Source organism: Hippocampus bargibanti, linkage group LG12, assembly GCF_051943395.1.
Source record: "Hippocampus bargibanti isolate YZ-2025 linkage group LG12, ASM5194339v1, whole genome shotgun sequence".
Lineage (NCBI taxonomy): Eukaryota > Metazoa > Chordata > Actinopteri > Syngnathiformes > Syngnathidae > Hippocampus > Hippocampus bargibanti.
In genome coordinates, this window is record NC_142745.1 from 359,797 (window position 1) to 381,768 (window position 21,972).

The window sequence follows — 21,972 nt, forward strand, 5'->3', positions numbered from 1 at the left end:
CATCACTCTGACCTGTTGCAGTGGAGCGGTCGATCTTTTTTCGCTATGTCGATGATGTCATCTTCAACCAGGGAGGGAAGGCAAGCGAATGATGGCGCATGACTGCCAATGCCATACTGCCATACTGCCATACTGCCATACCGCCATACCGCCATACCGCCACACCGCCTCGCTGCCATGCAGCAGGAGCTCCACCATTCACTCATTACAGTCAACGGAAACTGGCATAGTTGCTCTTCAAACGAAAATCTGTTGTCGTAAAGTTAGTCTTCAGGTTTGGATAATTTTACTAAACAACCTTATTATCGGTTTATATGGTAACGTAAGGTCATGTTGGTTAACTTTAATTAAAAACCGACAATACTATTTAGATACGTCAAATAGTTATTGCGGAAACCTAGTCGGAAACGGTTGGGTCATGTTAGCATCGAGTGGGCGGGGCCAGTTCTCTTAGCCGTGTAGCATTTGTCGAGCACTGCGGCGAAAAAGAAAGCGAAGAACGAGTCACCGCGAGAAGGAACCTGCAACATTGCGACAGGGACTTCATATCGCGGACGAATAATATTGTCAAGTTTCTGGAGAGAAGGTATTTCACATTGTTTTTGTGTTATAGTAGGGCGAGCTTTTTCTTTTCTTTTTCTTTTCTTTGGTGTGACACAATAGTTGTGACTCATTTAGGGTGGCGGCTTCCGCTCCACACGTTCACTGAGCCTTTTTCCCCTTTTGGACAAACTCATCTCTGAGCTTTGACTTAGTTTGATTCATTTGTTTTGTATTTCTTTATAAAGTTGGTAGTGTTAAGTATTTAAATCAGATATATTAGCCACTCTTCTTGTTTGCTACACTTTTTTTTAATCACCGCAGCTACCTGTATGTATGTCAAAGGAGGAGGTACATCGAATGAGTTACAGCGTTCGAGTTCCTCGTTATGTCTTCATTTATTATCGGTGTTTATCTCCAAGCTCAACAACACTCGCATCGTGTTATTTTAGATACGTTCTGTTACTTTGATTGGATAATATGGCAATAAGTTGAGCTACTTGGAAAGTCCTCGAAAATGAAACGTTTCCCCTCTGGAATGTCCCGATGGACTCGCTCGCGCACATTCTCCTGGGAATGACCGGATCACAGGATTATGGCGCAGAACCCGCAAATGTCCCGTTTCGCTTGGTCTCTGCCGAGAATAAAATCAGCAGTTATCGTGCAATGTAGAGCGTTAATAGAAACGGAAAGCCACACGAAGCGGAAAAACAATATTGAGTGTATAACAAACTCCCTTCAGTTTTTTTTCCCCAGTGCAACCTATCAAAATGGCCCAAAATCCCCACAGAGCAGATAGCGTGCAACCTAAAAGCAAAAGTGTGCATTTCCCACTGCAGGTTTTCTCGGCTCGTGATGAAACCCGTTTTGTGAACAGTGGATGTGCTGGTGACCCAAGAGTGTTTTCTTCCACTTTGTGCCCCATTTGTTTGGTTTACATCAAGCGTTGTTGCCAAGTCTGCCATTCTATTTTACCGTTACACTTCACCGGTTTGTCTAATTCATCAAGTTTGATTGTAGTGTCAATCCGTGGGATTCTGAACCTGCACGCGTTCAGATAAGAATCATGGAAATGACCAAAATCCCTGGAAAAATGTCATTGGCAAACAACTTTGGTATATTTGCCAGAAGCTAATATTTTGTCATGTCACAGTCGTTCCATTTTCAAATCGATAGAATGTCAACAGGTTTTGCCCGCATTGATTTGTTGTAAAGGTGACTTTCTCAATTTAATTCACAGTGGAACCTTAAAGTACCGTCATACCTCAGCTGACCAACTTCATTGGTTCCCAAAAAGTGTGCTTAAGGCGAAAAGTTTATCTGCCAAACATTTATTTCCCATAAGAAACCATTAAAAATGAGAATAACTCATCACTTTCATCACTTTGCTGCTGTGAAATGTAAATTTCTCCACTGTGAGACTAATAAAGGCATATCCAATCCAATCCAATCCAATAATCTGTTCCCAGGTCCCCATAAAACATCTTCTATTGCTGGAAACCGTTGCTTAGACAACACAGAAACCCCCTGAGCCACACGTAGCTCTGGTCGACTTAGCGTACTGCTACTGGGACGCTAAGTCAGACAAACGCACACCTCGTTGGTGTTTTTCGATGATGTCCTCCTTCTGCTCGACTGTCATCTTCTTTCATTTTCCTCTTTGGCTTAACACTAGCCTGCGGCGGGGTCTTTTTCGCTCCCACAATAGCAAAAGTACTCCACTTCATAACAAACCACGTCTGCACTCAAAGAAAGGGTGTGTGGAAAACTAGTCCGCCAGCCGCCGTGGCGCTTCGTGGGGTTTGGTTCCTTTGCCGAAAACTACATCGTATGCCGAGATTATATTCTCGTAAGGCGAAAAATGTGTAAAGTAAAGCATTTGTAAGCTGAGGTATCACTGTCGGACCACATTATCGCTCTCTTGTAATGTTTTCTAAACACGGCCCACTTGAAGTGTGCCTTTCCAAAAGGCGTTTTTGCCCGCTTGTCGGGACTCATCGCGGTGGATGCCGATCACGATGCTCGCAGGCCGGGCTCCCGTTTTGCTTTGCCGTAGCGCCGCTGAGGCTGTTGCATAAGTGCCATCGGCCCCCATCGGCCCCCATCGGCCCCCATCGGGCCCTAAGCCTCAGGAAACCTCCTTGGACAAAGAAAAGGCGCCGTCCGTGTTCATTAACCCGCCACATAGTTGGAATAGTTGCGCCGCTGACTCGCTGTGCTAAACGCTGACATTCTTTCGTGCCTTTTTACAATGCGCGCTTTGCCATTTTTTGTTTGTTTGTTTCCAGTGCCAAGTTGAACCTGTTTATCTTGCACGATCTCCGTATTTCGGTATTCCCAACGAGTGGCTGGGTTTTCCGTTAAACCGGAAAAGTGTGTTTGCTGTCTGCTCTTTTGCCTTCCCGATTTCAGGTAGACGCTCAATTTCCAATCAAGCGCCGCATCAGAAGTAGAAAGGGAAAGCCGGGATTTATTTGCAGCTGGCGGATTGTCCCCTGTTTAAGACGAACGGCGTCTTTTTGAGTTGAATGTGACGTTTTCTGCCGTCGGCAGATATGGCGGCCATTCGGAAGAAGCTGGTGATCGTCGGCGACGGCGCTTGTGGCAAAACATGCCTTCTCATCGTTTTCAGTAAAGACCAATTTCCTGAAGTCTACGTGCCGACGGTGTTTGAGAACTACATCGCTGATATCGAAGTGGATTGCAAACAGGTTTGTATCACGCTTCAAATACAAACAATCGTAGAACGCAATCCTCAGCGCTTTTATGAAACACAAACAAACAAACAAACACCTTTTTGACTGGTCCAACATGGGAGAAAAAAAGACATCTATTTCTACACACACGTATATAGTTGTAGCTTGATGTCTTACTCTGTCGGAACAGGAAATGGGTCTACCTTCCAACTTCCTGTTCAGACAAGAAACAAGGGCTTACTTGGTCCTTGCAAACTGGATGTGTGTGTGTTTTTTTTGTCCCCCTCCCGTGCGATAAAAGTGTCATTTCCTGTCATTTTGGCACTTGGATGAAAGGAAATCCAAATGGGACAGATTCCCGGTGGACTTTTGGCGGATTGACGGCCCTTCCAGCCCTTCCAGCCCGCCCTCTCCAATGAGAGGCGCATACAAGCAGACCACATGGATTTGCGCTTTGGGGAAATCTCTCGGCGTCAAGCCGGTGTGACCTGCTCTAAAATGCGAGGTTTCTGCTTGTGTTTTTGCTCCCCAAACAAAGCCCGCCGCCCGTGGGAGCGCTCTGGCTACGCATGCTCACGCATGGCGCCGCCGCCTCCGCACGCCTCTATTTTGGGACACTCTGCAAGGCATCCTTTTTCTTTGGACTTTCTTTTCTGGAAATATGACATATGACTTTTAGCGTGGTAGTTGACGTATTGTATTTTTGGCGCTCCTTTTCATGCAGGTGGAGTTGGCTTTGTGGGACACTGCGGGTCAAGAGGACTACGACAGGTTGCGGCCTCTCTCCTACCCGGACACTGACGTCATCCTCATGTGTTTTTCCATTGACAGCCCCGACAGTTTAGGTATGTTTCGGAAGAGTTTCCCTCGACTTTGCCAACAATATTTCACTCCTCGTGCTGATGTCAGCAGCCTGAAAGTGAGAGAGATGAATGTGGCTAAGGACGTCCATCCCGCGCAGCTGCCCGTCGTGAGAAATGACGGGCTCGCGCCCCATTTTATAGTCGCCTCCTCCCTTTAATCTCTGTCATTTCTCGTTGACAGAAAACATTCCCGAGAAGTGGACGCCCGAGGTGAAGCACTTTTGTCCCAATGTTCCCATCATCCTGGTGGGGAACAAGAAGGACCTGAGGAACGACGAGCATACGCGGAGAGAGCTGGCCAAAATGAAGCAGGTACACCTTCAAAAGGGACCCGACGCTCCGGCGACTCTTCACACGCACTTCAACCATTTCATTTGATGGAGACGGAGATACGCTGCTAGCCCTGTCACTAATTTGCACCGCTCAGTGGAAGAATTTTATGTATTCATTTTTAGTTTTTTTTTATGTGGCCTTGAATCTATTTACTTTTTTTTCCTCAATTAACTCATTCACTGCCATTCACAAATTGATTTGGGAATTGAAAATATGACGTCGAGCGCCATTCCCGAATTTGTTCAGGATTTGTTTTTTTCATGCTTGGGTGCCGATAAAACACTGGCCAGACTTCTGGCAATGTGTTTTTTTCTTTTCCACAAGGGGGCAGCGTTTCCCTTTTGTCCATGTTAGCGCTTTATTCCAGCTTTAGCTGTTGTTAAAGCGCAATATAAACCAATAGGAATGTATTAATAATAATAATCCATTTGATTTCTAAGCGACACTCTCAAGGTCACTTTACAGTCACAGGATAAGTTTTTCTGTGGGTGAGCATTGGCAGCCACACGCGCAGCGTTCACTCAACCCGGAAGTAACTCAAATAGATAGAATGCTAGCTAGCTAAGAGAGGCCAGTGAGAGTATATTCTTCATCAGGTGATTCTTCTTAGATAGCTAATAATACTAATAAATAGCTAGCTAGTCAGCATGGCATTGTATTTTGGACATCTGCGTCCATTTAGGAATTAACTCTATTTACTGAAGAAAGAAGAGAGTGTAAGGTTTCCAAAGCCGTGTTGAATGTTTTTGAAGTCCTCAACCTCGAGGAATTGGAGTGAAAATGACAAGAACAACAACAACTTTTTGAAGCATTCGTTGTAAATGAATGAAGTTGAGACGTATCTACCACGCAGGAGCCAGTCAAGACTGAGGAAGGCCGCGAGATGTCCAACAGAATCAACGCCTTTGGCTATCTGGAATGTTCCGCCAAGACCAAGGATGGCGTGCGGGAGGTGTTTGAAATGGCCACCAGGGCGGCGCTACAAGTCCGCAAGCGCAAGAAGAGAAGCACCTGCGCGCTATTGTGAGCTGTCCGTCAAGACGCCGTTGTTGAAAAGCAACAAACGAGGAGCCAGAAAGAAAGAAAGAAAACAAAGGACTTACTTACTTACCCTCCCCGCCCAAATGGCATCTTTGTACTCTATCCTACATTTCAACGTAGGAGTCGGGCAGGTGAATTATATGCAAAACATACAAGAAATGAACTTTGTCTACACTACAAATGGTTGTTGGGAAAAAAAATGTGTGTCTGTGTTGATTTCCTTTACTTGTTCATGTTTTCTTGAAACTTTTGAAAGCCGCAGTGATTTGAAGCGCACGTGAGGACGGACGCCACGTTGTCCGGCGAGGGCGTATTAGCGTCCTCCCCCGTTCATGTCCAGTCCCGTCCAAATTGTTTGCCCCCCTCGACCCTCTACATTGACGGCCAGTGCCTTTTTGTACGTTTTCCACATCGCCGGTTACTTGTACCCTCATCGTGTTGTCATTGCAAACCACGCCATGCAAGAGAGTGACAAACGGCTGCTGTTCTGGCTCTCGACTCGGGCTTTGATGGAATCTGCGCTCGAGCGGTTGGCCTCGAACTGGCGTCGTTTGCTCACGTGGCTTTCCGGCGGCTCTTCATTCTTTGTGTATTTGATGGGAATTGAGTGCGTTTGCTTTGCTCTGTTCTGGTACGCCGTCGGCGTTCTCTACCGGAGTCGGTAGAGCAGTTGAAGTTGAACGTGCGTGGTTTTTTTTTTTTCTTCTGTTGGCTGACGGCTCAAATACAAACATTTCTCTGTAGCTTTTACCATTTAGTTAGGGAGACCGTCATTCGGCGATTTCAGGCTGAATATAAAATGCACGACACTTTATTTACGACATTGAGATATGGGTCGTATCAGCTGCTATCAATTGTCCAAGTCGTGCAAAAGATGCGTACGAAAAAGGCGGCGAGTGTCGAGACAAGACGTGATATGAAGACAAAGCAGCCATTGAAATACGTCTCGGCGCCTTTGTGCGAAAACAAATAAACAGAAAGCCGACAGCGTTTCACTCAATGACTTGGGCTTCGCTTGACCGACAGGGTGAGCCAAAAAGATGTCAATTGTAGCTTTGATTCAAAAGCTATTTGTTTCAAATGACAAGCGCACGTTATTCAGTTTATGGAAGAGCATTCGGCAGAGTTTCAACTATTTCTGTTCATTTTTTCTCAATGCGAAAACGGTGGACATAAATTGACTCAAGATTTACATAAATAGCTGCAACTCTCCCACAAATTGAATAATGCGTGGTTGTCATTTGAAATAAATGGCTTTTTAATCAAAGCCACAATGGAACGCATCTCATCTTTTTGGCTCACCTTGTACCTGAAGTGAAAATAAAGCATAAGCAAGTCAAACTATTAAGAGTTAGACGTGGACATTCAACGTTGCAAAGAAGGTCAAATCACCCTCAAGCGATCAACGTCTCGCTCTTTGGTGCTTGTCAATCTGCTCTGCTTGTAAAATGTCTTCACCGTGCAGCGGAAACTCCAATCCGATCGGTGATAAAACACCTCCTGAACTGCACTGGCAATGTGTCACGGTTTAACAATGATGAAGTGACTCGGCCCTGTCATACTTTGAACCGAAAGTCTCTCCGGAGCAAGAAGCAATTGGTCACACCAAATGCACCTGCAAAGATCCAAATCCTATTGTCCCATTCTCAAGTTCTGAATAGTAAGCAGGACTTAAAATGTTCGCTCCCCCCAAAAAAAGTAGCGTGAAACTGTCTACGTGACAACTAAGTGTGTGTCCTTACAGAAATTGACATGAAACCCCCAGGAAGAAAGGTGCAGTGATATTACGTGACCCCTCGTGACCCCTCGTAACCCCTCGTTTAGCGCGCTTCTAATCTGTAAGCAGGAATCTTGTCATTGGGGAAATGTAAGTTATTTGAGAACGCAAGTCAAATAGTCAGCGGAGCAGCATTCCAGGAGTGCATCGTGCGCATATATATATATATATATATATATATATATATATATATATATATATATATATATATATATATATATATATATATATATATATATATATATATATATATATATATATGTAACGGAGTTGTACACTTAGGTTATTAAATTATGAAGGAAGTGACGCAACGGCGCACAGTGTGGCACTATGTCCCGCCCATAGTTTCCAGAACAATCTCGAGGAGATTCAGGGTGAGTCGCAATTTTCTGTTGGTCTTGATTAACGCGCATTTTCATGAAAATATCTTATTTTGTTTCCCCTTTTTTACTGTCTAGTGTTATCTAATTAGTTCCCTTATTCATTCGAGTCCAGATTACTTTTTGTGTCATTATTTACTTCACGTTTTGTCGAGTGGAACTTAGGAATATGCGCTTTTCTATCGCAGTTAATCACAAGACGAAACCCATGCGACTTCACCCATCCCTTCTGCCATACTGTGTTGCAGGTAATAATTGTTTCATTTCGTTTTTATTGAACAATATTTAGTTTCTTGTGTCGTGTCTCATTTGCCCGTGAGTGTCCGTGGCTGGTTGAACTGTGCGCCAGCCATTACAAGCGCACCGCGTGTTCTGCCGAGTCTCCGCCCATGATGCGTTCAGGGACATCTTGTAAATAACAGTGAACTTGTGTTGTATTCTCTTTTTCTGTAAATAACCACTATACGATCACACGTTGTTAATTCTGTTTTGTTATCTACAATGTTTTGCATTTGAGAACAATCTCGAGGAGATTCAGGTTAATCACAAGACGAAACCCATGCGACTTCACCCATCCCTTCTGCCATACTGTGTTGCAGAAATAAAAGAAATAAAAAGACACATCCACGCGTCTCGTCTTCATTAATACAGCAGCATCGTGGAGATGAAGACAGTCACTGTTGTGACACCCGTCACATATATATATATATATATATATATATATATATATATATATATTTTCTGCTCGGTGTCACGTTAACCCCCACCCCCAATCTCGTACACTACAATTTGAAATGACGATGCAGGTGAATAGCCAAACTAGCAAAAACAGCTTTGCCTACATTGAATGTTTTATCATTTTTGCGATAAAGCGAAATGGGATTTTTGGCAGGGCAATATAAACTCGTAACAATAGTGTCTTAATGTATTGATCTCTTCAGAATGTCTTCCTAAGCAAGGTTTCTGGTCAGAAAAACAATTATTTTCATAAGTAGAAGTACACTCTCTTGCATTAACTTAACATGCATGTCTTTGGAATGTGGGAGGAAACCGGAAACAAACGCGCAAGGACGGGGAGACCGAGCAACGTCTACACAAGGAAGGTCGGAGCCGGATTTGAACCGTTCACCTCTGCAAAGTGAGGCGCGCGTGCTAAACAGCCGACGACCGGAGAAGCGAACCGATGGGAGGAATTGCTTGAAGATTACTTCAGTTCTTGACTCCTCGACTTTAGTGACCTCCGGTGGACACTTTACAGTCACGGGATAAATTTTCCTGCGGGTGAGCAGCGGCGGCCAGACACGCCAGCGTTCACTCAACCCGGAAGTCACTTACAACATGCTTGCAACTCTAATCCAAACGAATTGTCCCTTCGTTCGTTTTCCGATCCGGTTATTCCTCATAGGAGTGTGGGAGCGCATTTTCCTTGGAAACATCTCCCCCCCCCCCCCCGAAATATCAACAGAACCGATCATTGATGTCACCACTATCCTAATTAATAACCTTCATTCCAACGCTCATCTTCCGTAATCCCTTTAATAACTCCTTGTACGTCCCTAACCCAGTGCTTTTTTTGCACTGATCATTTTCCCGAATATTCAACAAGGTCAGAACATTTTTATGCACCTCATTTTTTAAACTTGTTGACATATTTGAATGTATCCAAGCGTCCAAAAATAAACGCACCGCGAACGCGTTGAGATATACGTACCTCCCACCGGCAGGCGGCGGCACCGAGCAAAGAAGAGTAGCGGAAATACAAATACGTACGCGTTCATCTGTCCTACAAACCTTAAAGAAGAAGAACAAGGGGGGTCGACTTTGTATGAAGGCAACGGAGTGGTCGATTTAACGGCATAAAAACACATCACATCCTCATTTGAAGGTAACTACAAATTTAATTTGGATATCCTAAAACAAACGTGGTTCCTTTATACGTCAAAGAAAAAGCCCGCGCCAATGATATATTTTTGCCAGCTAATCTAGCAGCTAATGGCTAACTCACAGTAAAGCGCCTCCTCGCACGACTAGAGAGAGATTCGTACGAAAGAGCGCGCGAGGTACATTAAGTATGCGACTGCGTGTGCTCGTCAATCATATCGATCGATTTCGGTTTGCTCTCTTGTGGGGTTCGTCTTTTCCCCACGGCCCCAAACTTGACTGTTAAATGGGCCTTTCGCCTTCTTTGGCGGCGGACTCCATATTGTCTTGTTCACAGTCGCCTTGGAAGCAGCCACGCGGAGGCGCAAATACAGCAGTCGTTTCACGCAACGTTTGACTATTAGAGACTGCGGTCGTCTTACAAACGAGTGATTTTATCCGTTGCTGGAATTGTTGGGGAAATGGTGACGAAGGGGTGATTTGAACGCTGCTCCATACGCAGGAGTGCGTCGCTTTGTCGTTGGAAGTCCGCCGCTTAGCGCTTGTGAGCGCGATGAAGGAAGGATGGCTCAATATCAACTTGTCCCCGTTTGCTTTTTGTTGTACGAACATACTTTTAGACGAGTTCAGAATGAAACGCGCGCCATTCATGTTTGCCTTTGAAACTATATATACAGAAAACATTCGTTACGACACATACTTACGTGCTCAGCGTCTATTTCACACTACTTATGGCAACAAAACATTTGCTAAAGAAACACATTTAGTTAAAACGACAAGTGAAAACTGTTTGGTTTCCATCAGAGATTTTAACTTTGTTGCACTACATGGGAAATGTTCAAAGCAAATACATTGGTTTAAGTCAACACAAGTAAGAAGTCTGTTCTCTTTGTTTTCTCTGTGATACTGTTGAATATCAAAATACCACAGGATTGATTGTGTAGTCACTAAACATGTTTGTAGTTTATGTAGGAATATGTTCTTTGACTTGAATTAAAATTGTTTGTGCATACATGAGAAAATCAGAATCGGAAAACCTTGAATGGTCCCACAATGAGGAAATTTGCAGTCCACAGCAGCAATTTGATGGGGGGTAAAAGGATCGAAAAACAAGATCTTCTAAGCAAAGTAAAAATGTCACACGACTGAGATGTATACTGTAAATGTGCAAAGACGTTTCATAAAAAAACTGTTCATATTGCACGTATCAAAGAAAAGATATATTTATATGTAGCTGTATTGCATCAACACATAATTAAATCAATCGTCCCCGTAATAAATCATAAATCAAATAATGCTTTTTCAATTTCGAAATATCATGCTCCAATGATTGTATTTAGTTTTATTTCATCAGTTAAATGGGGCCCCATCCATTTAGAATGTGGCCCTCTTTTCAGACACGAGGGGCCAACTTTTCATTTCCTAGATGCAGCCCTGTGGTCAAAATTTACTGGTGGCGCCGCACGCACACACGCACGCACGCCATTGGCTTTCCTGAGAACGTGTCCTCACATGCATTTTTTTTTTTTTTTTGGAATCTCTTTCAGACATTGGTCAAATTGATTGGGACCACCATCCTCATCTCACGGATTCTTCCAAAGGTATTTATGGGGTTGTTGGCTGAACAGTTTTACCGCCTCCGATAATATTTTGGTATGTGAAGCCTTCAAACAAATCAGTATCTTTCCAATGCAGACATTTACCTGATGGCAAGACGCAAATGGAACATTTTGCTTTCTGGATTTGTCAAAACAATGTCATTTCCCCAAAATAATTATTCTTCAAAACTTTGCATTTGGTTTAACATTGTGGAGGAGGGCTTGTGCAATGACAAGAAGGAACGCTTCATTAACTCATTCACTGCCAGATGTGTAAATATTTGTCTCCTCCGGTGGACAGATTTCCACATCATATTTCCAATTCCCGAAGAAATTCGGGAATGTCAGTGAATGACATAACTTGTGATAATAATAATAATAATAATAATAATAATACATTTAATTTCTAAGCGCCTTTCAAAACTCTCAAGGTCACTTTACAGTCACGGGATACGTTCTCTGTGGGTGAGCAGCGGCAGCCGCACGCGCCAGCGTTCACTCAACCCGGAAGTCGATAGATAGAAACCTAGCTTGCTAGCTAGACAGCTAGCCACCTAGATAGCGCTATAGCTAGATAGTTAGCTAATACACTGAATGTCACTATTAAACACACAAATAGAAAGCTAGCTAGCCAGCAAGTAGACAGCTAATAGATAGCCAACAGATAGCTAGCTAGATAGCCTGTCACTTAGATAACTACATAGCTAATAGATAGTTAGCTAATACACCGAATGTAACTAGTAATAATAATAATAATACATTTGATTTATAAGCGCCTTTGAAAACTCTCAAGGACATTTTTGGTTTGTTTGGACCGGTTTAGTTTATGCCGCTAAATAGTATTTCCTTCAAGCTAACTCAAAATGTCAACAAACAGTTAGAAACACACCACTTCCCATTTTGTGCCACGAGGTTGGTTATGTGGTCTCAGATCTTGACTTTTGCAGCATTCAAATATTTGATGTGAGAATTTTCATCTTTTCACATGGGCCCGCGCGTTGAAGTGAACGGGCCATGAACAAGCGTGCCTTGATTTTATTGCCGTCTTGTCATGATCTCATTGTGTAGGTGGGTCTCCGCTTTAACAATGGCGCAGAATCAGCTCATTTGCCAAGTGGCCATAGAATGCATACATACAAGAAGGCATTGTCTTCTGCTCTTACTGTTTACATTTTTTTTTCCTTTTTCATTTCTCAGGTTTATTTTCATAACCGAGAAATGTATTTGATTCCAATATTTATTGTGGCTTTACTATGTTAGCAGTGATGGACCTCGACACGTTCTGACTTGCGAGTCGTTAACCCAAGGACACTCTCGGCTCAACTGTTTTCTAATCGGACATTTTGAATTGGAACGACACGGATCCGGATCGCCGTTTCGCCAGCAGTACAAAATGGCCGCCGTACAATTTGCCGCGGGGAAGTTTGTCGGTGAACTTGCGCGACCAGCCGTAAAACGAACACAAACAATTGCGGTCGTTAATCGTTTGTCGCATCAAATTCAAACCACGGATACGACGATACAAATCGTGCCCGGCAAGTTGTTGGAGAATTTTCCGAATGGGCGACACGTTTCCTGCGTCGTTTGAATTTCCCCTCCATTTCCGCCACGCGACCACTTTGCTCCGTTTCCAACTTTTGATCCTCCAGAGAAATTGTAATCTCTTGTGTCACCTCAGGATCGTGGATTCTTGCTTGTATCCATCCGCTCAATACTAAACATTTCCGAGCATTTCTGAACGTACAAGGAACGTATCCGCAAAAGCTTGGGATCAAGTCATGTCTCGCCAAAGAAGCCGCAGTCCATCGCCAACGCACTTCACGCACAGCTGTAGCAGCACCGATCCCCGGGACATGGAGCGACGGATTTTTGTTGGGAATTTGCCGACGGCCATCATGGAGAAGAAGCATTTGGAAGAGCTTTTCAGTCCGTACGGAAAGATACTTGGTCAGTAAATACCTCGTCAAGAATGACAACTAGCTCATCTGTCTTACTTATCTCATTTGCAGCTTTTGATTTCTCTTGACTTGTAAGCGTGTAACTATTTCTTTCTTGCATCAGTGCTTGACTACGTGGGTAGGTATTCACTCCCGTGTTTCTTTTGTACCATTTCAAATGTCCCCTTTTCAGGCATTTCCCTGTTTCGTGGATATGGATTTGTACAATTTGCGCATGTAGAAGAAGCTGAAGCGGCAAAGCAGGCCCAATCGGGTCGATTTTATAAAGGTTACAAAATAGGTAAGCTTTGACTGCGCCAAGTATGACGAGACCTCTTATGTAAAAGACGCTCCCACGTGATATAGGTAGAACTTGTCTTCTATTTTGTGTGATCAAAATTGGACTCGTGAAGTCAAACACAGCATTTTACATGGGATGTAAAATAGATCATGACGTCGTTCCTTGCCATGTTTTTGCCTTCTGTTCAAGACATTTTGGAATGATTAGCACGCAAACTAAATAAACATATTTGCTGAATTAGTTTAATTTGCCACAATTGTCTTTGCGTTTACTTCGGAATGGCTTTAATGCGTCGTCCTCGCCGCCACCTTGCCGACGGAAAAGAATTTCCTCCTGGTTATTTCAAGTCCTCGCGCTGCATTTTGACCTCTCGTCCACTAAGGAAGCCCACGTTTGCTCGAACGGATGCCATTTTCATTTTGGACCGTGGGAATTTCAATTTCCGTCTGATGAACTTACCATTGTTTTTATTTTTTTTTATTTTGTTCAACGTTTGGATTGATTTATTTTCAGATGTAAATATGGCAGTGGAGCGACGGTCCGCTAAACCGCATTCCCAGCTGAGCCCTCCACGCAGGTAATGTAACACAAATTCGTTGCGAGATCTACCATCATCGCCTCCAAAGCAGCCGCTCAAAAAGCAACCACTTAAACCACAACTTCCGATCGTTATGGCTGACGGACGGACATATGTCAGCTTTTATAGAGGAGTGCAAGCCCCTATTTTATAAGTTGTTTCCATTATTTCACCAAACAGGAATTTAAAATAAACCTCATAAGAGAATGTCAAGATTTGTCTTGATATTCACATCTTTTTTTGCCTCTCATTTTGTTTTGACTGCTAGATTGACATTTTTTGATGAGGGATGTATCATCATTTTATAGATCGGTCGAGTTCATTATTTAAGTCGTGCAAAATCAAGCGGGTAACGTCTTGATGTCAGCTACGAAAAGATACATTGACACTTGGGCAGATAGCAATCCGCTCAGTGTTGCGTTATGGTCAAAACTGATGTGAAGAACAAAAAGATTTTCCGCACCCGTATGACAAGTCATCCTGATTTGGATTGAACTTATACTTTTGTACTTTGTGGCCTCTTCCAGTATCAACTGAGCGCTTGCTTCCCAACCTTTTGTATACATTTTCTTCAACTGTTGTGGAAACTGTTTACGCGACGTACGACAGAAAAGAAAGCATTGTCGCAAATAAAAATTCCTCACCATCATCCCACTAAAGGTATTTAAAAGCCACTCGCAAAAAAACAATACGAAACTTCAACGGTGACCTACAATCTTTTGTAACTCATTCGCTGCCAGACGATGTGCAAAAATGTGTCCACTCCAGTGCCAGGGTTTTTGTCATTGTCACTCCAATTCCAGGACCCACAGAATATTGAGTTTTAGGACGACATAAACATCCAATGCTGCGTCAGAAACCTCAGACTCTCCTTTCATCAGAAAAAAAGTTATTTCCTAAGTTATATGGGTCTGATGTTATCTGAGCTCGAAATGGGGGCTGGCTGCTGTATAAAATACAATGCAATATTGGTTTAGATAGTGCTGAAGCTGGAACAAAGTGCTAACATGGAAAAAAGGGAAATGCTACGCCCTCGTGGAAGAGCAAAAACATTTCCAGAGGTCTGGCCAGCGCTTTATTGGCACCCAAACCTTTCATCAACACCTTTCCGAAGTATTTAAGAACGGCTCGCCAAAGTAATTTCATTTTGCTGAAATAGCAAACGGAAGCTCCTTGACTTCTACTCTTCCACCCTTTACAGACTATGAATCAATCATTCCATAGAGAGAAAATGAGTGCAATGAATATTTACTTGGTCAGTCAACTTGAACTTAATTTTCGACTTGCTGGTTAAGAGCCACTGTTGGTCCAGAACACTTCATTGAGTCAAGAAAAAAACTCAGAATTGTTTTAGCCAACCACTGAAAAGTTTCAACTTCAATCTGTGAGCATCACAAATTGCTTATTTCCTGTGAATGAAATTTATACAGCGCTCAGTAATGAAACCAATGGCGTGTTAAAATAAACATATCCGTTACGTCACCTGCCATACGATATGCGAGCGTGAAACAAATTTCTCTGCATCTGCTGCATCCAACAACGTGCGTACAAACTACTACAGGTTCTCGTTTACGACTGTCCCGACGTTTTGCGTTTGCGGACGGCACGCACTGTACGAATACAGTATGTGTTGCCACGGCGCACAAGAAGGCCACGCACACTCGCCGTTGTGGTCGTCACTTTTCTTCGTGTTTTGTGCTTATGAACTTGCCAATGAATTTAGGTTATGTGGCGGACTTGTGAACACAACTTTATTGTATGTGCTGCAAACATGGTATCAAGTACAGTCATACCTCAGCTTACCAACTTAATTGGTTCCCAGAAAGTGTGGAAGGTGAAAAGTTTGTCTGCCAAACATTTATTTCCCATAGGAAACCAATAAAAATGAGAATAATCCGTTCCCAGGTCCCCATAAAACACAATTTTCTACTCAATAAACCTTAAAACTACACAAAATCTACATTATTTTATGTATAATAAACATGCTATTGTATTGTAACGAAAGAAATAAACTGTACTGTATAATTAAGTGCTTTTATGAACCTTTGTGATGGTCGTTGATGTCGTTGCCTCTTGATGATATCCGAGTCACGTTGCCGTGCTTTCTCGGCGATAATGCCCTCACTCACAATGTCCCCTGCTCGCTGATTTTGTTTTTCAACCTCTTCTATTGCCTGAGACCGGTACACAGAAACACCCTTAGCCACACGTAGCAATGGTCGACCTAGCGTATTGGTACTGGGACGCAAAGTCACACAAACGCACACCTTATTCGTGTTTTTCAATGATCTCCTTCTGCTGCAAATATTATTCAGAAGTAAAACAAAAGATGCTATGCTCCCCGACTCCCAAAAAACCCTCAGCTTTGATCTTGGGCAAGTAATTGATCTCAAAGTGAGCTTTGACAAAATCTTCTCAAGAGTCTGTCAGGATTTCCAAGACTGGTATCACAACTGGTACATTTTGGTCCACTACCGGAATATATTCTTTGGGAAGCTTGCGCAGATCTGTTGTCCTCGTCTTCAAATCGTACGTCAATGGCCGTCTTGAAGTTTGGGAAATGGGGAGAAAAAATGCCATGGGCCTAGGTCAGGTGAGTCGGAAGGTTCCTCAAGAACGGCGTTTTTCTTCTCAGCCCGAAACTGAGCAGGCTTGTTCTGCCTCTGGTCTCGCTCTTCGCACGCCGAACAAAGCAAACGCTACCAGATCTTTTTTTTTTTTTTTTTTTGGGGGGGGGGGGGGTCATCTTTCACACGTTGAAGGTAACCTTCTAGTCTGTTTGTTGTGTTTTAACTTTTATAACCTCAATCATGGAAGTTCTCACACGCCTCATCCACTTTGATGCGTATCGGTCATTCGACTCATGAGCAGACTTATTTATTTTACTCCAGCCTCAATTTTGCCGACCGTTTCCGAGCATTGGGACCTTTTATGAATTATTTCAGAAAGTATTACATTCTAAAGCAATTTTGCATATTGATTTTATTCCTCACGTTATTGTATTTTCCGGTGTATAAGGTGCACCCAGAAGTCTTGATTTTCTTCAGAAGTTGTGCCTTATACGCCGGAAAATACGGTACAATTGAGGATTTTTTTTTTTCTCCGAATGTGTGGTTGCTTATTTATAGTGTGGTGTGACTTTCAGGGGAAATGACTCTGAAATATTTCAAATAAAGTAACCATTCCTTGTGGTGTAAAAGATTGTTTTTGAAGCACCGGTGACAATGTAAAAGAAGCTGGAGATCTCACTAGTTCTGCCTTCTTACTCAGGCCATTTGGCGGTTACGGGGACGGCAAGGATCCCCGGGCTCGGTCCCGCTCACCAGGGTTCCCCCGTGATCACCGAGATCGCGACCCTCGCGAACCCCGAGATCGCGATACCCGTGACGGAAGGGACCCTCATCGAGATTCCGGCCGAGAGCATAGGACAGGAAGCCATCCCCGGGACCACGAGTACCGATACCGCGGTCCAGAGAACCGAGACAAGGACATTAGAGGCGGTCCTAGTGATCCCGCCTACAGGTAAAGTCTACCGACTGCGGCTGGAAGAGACCTCGTGAAAGACTTTGCTGCTGAATCCTTCTTCAATCATTTGATACAGCAGAGAGGAATACGAGCGTTACCACCGTGGTGGAAATCCCGCAGATGACTACTATGGCAGAAGAAAGGATGACCCGTGGAATGGCCGGCGTGAGGCTGAAGGTATGTCAAGTGATGGGACATTTTCCCCCGGGCGATTGCACGTTGACTTCACGCAGCGTCTGAAATAACGTCTGCCCGGGCGCCCGCGGCGCGCAACGTTTACATCGGGCGTACAACTTACAGAACGTCTCGGCCCGGGTGGCCGACAACTTTTCATTTTCACATCAAATGTTTGCTTTATTCCGAAATCTTCAATTGGTTTGGAAATGTCGGAATTTTGCTTCATTTGGCAATTTGCATACTCGGCAGCCAATCAGAAGCCTGCGGCGAATAACTTGCTTCTTCCGGGTGCATTTCACTTTCCAAAGCAGGCGCACCGAGAACACAAGAAAAATGGATAAGTGGTTCGGAATCCAGGCAAAACCTCAAAAGAAGTTAACAAAATGTATGACGCTACAAAACGTAAACGTACATGAAAAGCAATGGTGGAAAGAAGAGTTGACGTGGCTCGTGGCAAACATTGCATTGTGCCCAACAGTGTATGGACAAAGCGCAACTGGAGCAAACTCATCAGCGAGGGAGATTTAGCAGCAATTAAGCAAGGGAGCATTTGTGCTAAGTACATACATCAACTAGTGTTGTTCTGTTATGTATTCTAATTATCAATCCTTAATACTTTGCAACAATGTTTTTGTTTTTGCGAGTATTCGTCTTATTGTGTTTCAAGTTGTGAAAAATGGGGCAGGCAACTTTTCCGAGTTGTCTGCCCTGGTGTCGGCTAATTTTTTGCCAGGACTGCTTCACGTGGCGCTTTTCGAACGGAAAAAGATGCTGTTTGCTAGCTAGCCTGTGTGTCGACCGACAGATGAGCGCCCCCGTCCGGAAGAGCGGCGCCGTAATGAGCTCTATCGACAGTACTATGAAGAACTGCAGCGCCGCCACGACACCGAACGCCCCGTCGACTGCTCTGTCATCGTCGTCAACAAGGCGCAAAAGTAAGGGCGCGCTTTCTCCCGATCAAAGTGTTTGAACTTAACTTGGTGTTTTTTCACAGCCGGGAATACGCGGAGACGGTCGGACGCAAAGTCCACGACTTGGGCATGGTGGTGGACCTGATCTTCCTCAACACCGAGGTGTCCCTGACGCAGGCGCTGGAGGATGTGGGCCGCGCCCGCACTCCCTTCGCCATCATCATTACCCAGCAGCACCAGCTGCATCGATCCTGCACCGTCAACATCCTGTTTGGCACGCCTCAAGGTAACGCGACCGCGACAGACTTTATTGAGATGCTCTCATCTCGTAGCCGCAGTTTCACGACTAGCTCAACGTAGCGCGCAAAGATGTGCTCAGGTACCACTCAACCGTCTTTCTTTCTATTTATTATTCATGTGAGCAGTTTATGCAATCAATGCTTTTAACCCATTCGATGCCAGCTGATGCGCAAAAATGCGTCTACTCCCGTGCCGTGGTTTTTGTCATTGTCGCACGTCAATCCAAGTAAATCCGCTTCGATTCCAAGCCGCGACAGTTCCGCATATGGTTTACATTAGCTCTTTAACAACAGCCGAAGGTGTAAAAATTGCTAACGTGGTAAATGCTGCCCCCTCGTGGAAGGGAAAAACATTGGCAGAGGTCTGACCGGCGCTTTATCGTCACCCCCAGCGAGAAAAACCAAAACCCGAACAAATTGGGGAATGGCGCTCCATCCACGTTCTGTTTTTCAATTGCCAAATAAATGTGGCAATTGAAACGCAAGAAAAGAAGGCTTTGAACTTTGACACGATTGATGATGTCCCGTGTCTATTTTTTAATTTTTTGGGTATTTTTTTTTTTTTCACACATGATATTGAAATGGCCCATCGTGACTTGAATTTGCTGGGATGAAAATAAGACCGTCTGTCGACAGAGCACCGGAACATGCCGATGCAAGACGCCATGATGCTGATCGGCCACAATTACGACGCCTACAAGATGGAGACCCGCGAGAAAGATCGCGAGGAGATCGCCCGCAAGGCCGCCAAAATGGCCGACGACGTCCTGCTTCGGGAGCCCGACCGCGAGAGCCACCCCACCTCCGTGCTGACGGCCGTCACGCTGCTCGCGGAGAACAGGTCAGCAAACAAGAACGGCAACGGGATTTCACGACGGAACAAACAAAGGTGGAAAAAAGGCAAACGCTGCCCCTTGCGGAGAGAAAAAAAACATTGCCTCGGCCGGCACGAGAAAAGAAAACCCGAGTGGCGCCCGACGTCATCTTTTCGATTCCCCAATAGTGGCCGTGAGTGAGTGAGTGAGTTGAATGTGTGTACTAATTGTTGGCGCCCTTGTTAGGTTTTTAAGGCCCGACGAACTGGAAGGCCTGATTGTGTACCTCACTGACAAACGAGCCAGGCTGACACGAAATCCGGGCGACCCTCACGCAGGTACAATTCATCTTCTCGCTGCTACTTTTTTTTCCATTCCTCCGCCACCTTGCACCCGTGACAGACCGTGACGTGCAAAAAATCCACTGATAGCTCCTATCCTTGTTTTATGTTACTTCCGGCTCGAGCGTGTGGCTGCCGCTGCTCACCCGCAGGAAAAACTTATCCCGTGACTGACTGTAAAGTGTCCTTGGGAGTTTTTTGAAATGGATGATGACGATTATTATCGTCATTCTTCACGGCGTCCAAAGAGGCGATGCGGCGCTCATGCTAACATGCTAACTAAGCTCTTCCCCGGACAGCCCCGGCCCTTCCCTCCGGCGCCGAGGTCCAAGCGGCGTCCGCGGGGCCGCCCGCCATGGGCGCGGCGCAGACGGCCGGATTGCTTCACGGCTTTTCCGCCCGCCCGCCGCCGCAAGCGTCCGGCCACGCGGCGCCGCCGCACTCGGGCCTGGCGGCGCCCCAGCCCGTCTTCTCGCTCCCGCAGCAGCAGGCGGGCCTCGCGGGGGCGCCGTCGTCCCACGTGGGCGTCCAGCAGTCCAACTCCAACCAGGAGCTGCAGGCCAAGATCCTCAGCCTGTTCAAAAGTAGCTCCGGCGCGCAGGGGAGCGCTTCGTCGGGCTCCTCCTCCAACGCCGCCGGCCAATCGCAGGACTACAATTCGGCGCGCCCCGGCGGGGCGGGGCCTCAGGGCTACGGCGGCTCGCTGGGGCGCAACCCTGCCGCCGGCGCTTCTGCGGGTGCTCTTCGGGGCCCGACCAACTCCGGCGGGATCAATTTTGATAATCCCAGCGTCCAGAAAGCGCTGGACACTCTGATCCAGAGTGGGCCGGCTCTCAACCACCTGATGAACTCTGGCGGTTTGTCAACTCAGCCGCAGCAGCAGCAGCAGCAACAGCAACAGCAACTGCAACTGCAGCAACTGCAGCAGCTGCAGCCCCAATTCGCCCCCCAGCACCACCAACAGCAGCAGCAGCAGCAACAACAACTTGCACCCGCTCGACCGGCACCCAACATGGGCCAGATGACACAAATGTACCCCCGACATTACTGAGTCACAACAAACCACCTCCGCATATTTTCTAAACAATTTTAACGTTCCTTCTAGTCAGCGCTGTTGATGTTTTCTATCTTTGTGAATATTTACGTCCCATTGTCGCGTGAGGTCAATGTTATGTTTTTTAGGACATCCTCTGTGATCTTCTCCCAGCACGTGAATGTTTCTGTTCAAAGACTTAGTTTTTCTTTCCTTCTCCATTCATTCATTCATTAAAAAAAACAAAATGGCACCACCACACGACTGCTGTAATAAAATGGGATTGGTTTATTGCATTTTGTGCTGACAAATCTATAAAATAAGAATGAGTATCATCGCCATAGAGAGAAAAGCATTGGAAATGGAAAACAACTTTTGTTTTGTTTGTAAATGTGGTACCATGAAACACAATAATAGATTACATTTTTTTCCAAACCTTTTAGAATATTTCACTTACACTTAACACATCAAATAAACATTTGCACACTCACTGTATTTGATTTATTTACACGTTAGCCCACCCCCAGCGGCCACCTATCAAAGCACATCCCGCCACCAATGAAAGCAAAACAAGAAAAAACAATCCAACTTAAGCACACAATGAGCGATTTTCAATGACCAAACTCTTTGCGACTTCATAAATAAAAGCGATGCCACATTTCAGGCATCCATTTTGTGTTCGTCCACGGCTCCGGTGAATTAAAAACAAAAGTTGGCCAATTCCTGACACGGATGTCACAAATTAAATCTGAAAAGAAGAAGTATTTAGCAAGTTGGCGGGAATGCTGGGCATTTTTTTTCTCCCATCTGGAAAAAAAGAAGACACGTTGCTTCACTTTATAAGCTTTTAGCGATAGCATGTTGATCCCGTCCGTCTTCATCCGTGGGGGTCATTGAGATCTGATTACACAAATCATACTTGGAGAAATGTCTCCAGACGGGACATT

The 21,972-nt window shown here is 44.8% G+C and overlaps 2 protein-coding genes across 5 annotated transcripts; both read left to right on the plus strand.

Moving 5' to 3' along the window:
* Positions 1 to 437: 437 nt before the first annotated feature.
* Positions 438 to 6,458, plus strand: LOC148889814 (rho-related GTP-binding protein RhoA-D-like). Its single transcript, XM_089011246.1, has 5 exons — positions 438 to 586; positions 3,094 to 3,251; positions 3,961 to 4,081; positions 4,281 to 4,411; positions 5,286 to 6,458. The coding sequence occupies exons 2-5, from the start codon at positions 3,096 to 3,098 to the stop codon at positions 5,457 to 5,459; spliced, it is 582 nt and encodes a 193-aa protein (XP_088867372.1). The 5' UTR covers positions 438 to 586; positions 3,094 to 3,095; the 3' UTR covers positions 5,460 to 6,458.
* Positions 6,459 to 9,378: 2,920 nt separating this feature from the next.
* ncoa5 (nuclear receptor coactivator 5) lies at positions 9,379 to 21,515 on the plus strand. Of its 4 annotated transcripts, none has more exons than XM_089011222.1 (12): positions 9,379 to 9,515; positions 11,059 to 11,112; positions 12,788 to 13,056; positions 13,240 to 13,347; positions 13,861 to 13,924; positions 17,195 to 17,446; positions 17,529 to 17,626; positions 18,432 to 18,561; positions 18,621 to 18,823; positions 19,473 to 19,677; positions 19,898 to 19,989; positions 20,292 to 21,515. In XM_089011222.1, exons 3-12 carry the CDS (start codon positions 12,888 to 12,890, stop codon positions 21,041 to 21,043), a joined length of 2,073 nt encoding a protein of 690 aa, XP_088867348.1. In that variant the 5' UTR covers positions 9,379 to 9,515; positions 11,059 to 11,112; positions 12,788 to 12,887; the 3' UTR covers positions 21,044 to 21,515. The 4 variants fall into 4 exon arrangements, with proteins under 4 accessions (XP_088867348.1, XP_088867347.1, XP_088867349.1 ...); XM_089011221.1 differs by having other exon boundaries at positions 9,380 to 9,515; positions 17,526 to 17,626; XM_089011223.1 differs by lacking the exon at positions 13,240 to 13,347 and having other exon boundaries at positions 9,380 to 9,515; positions 17,526 to 17,626.
* Positions 21,516 to 21,972: the final 457 nt, after the last annotated feature.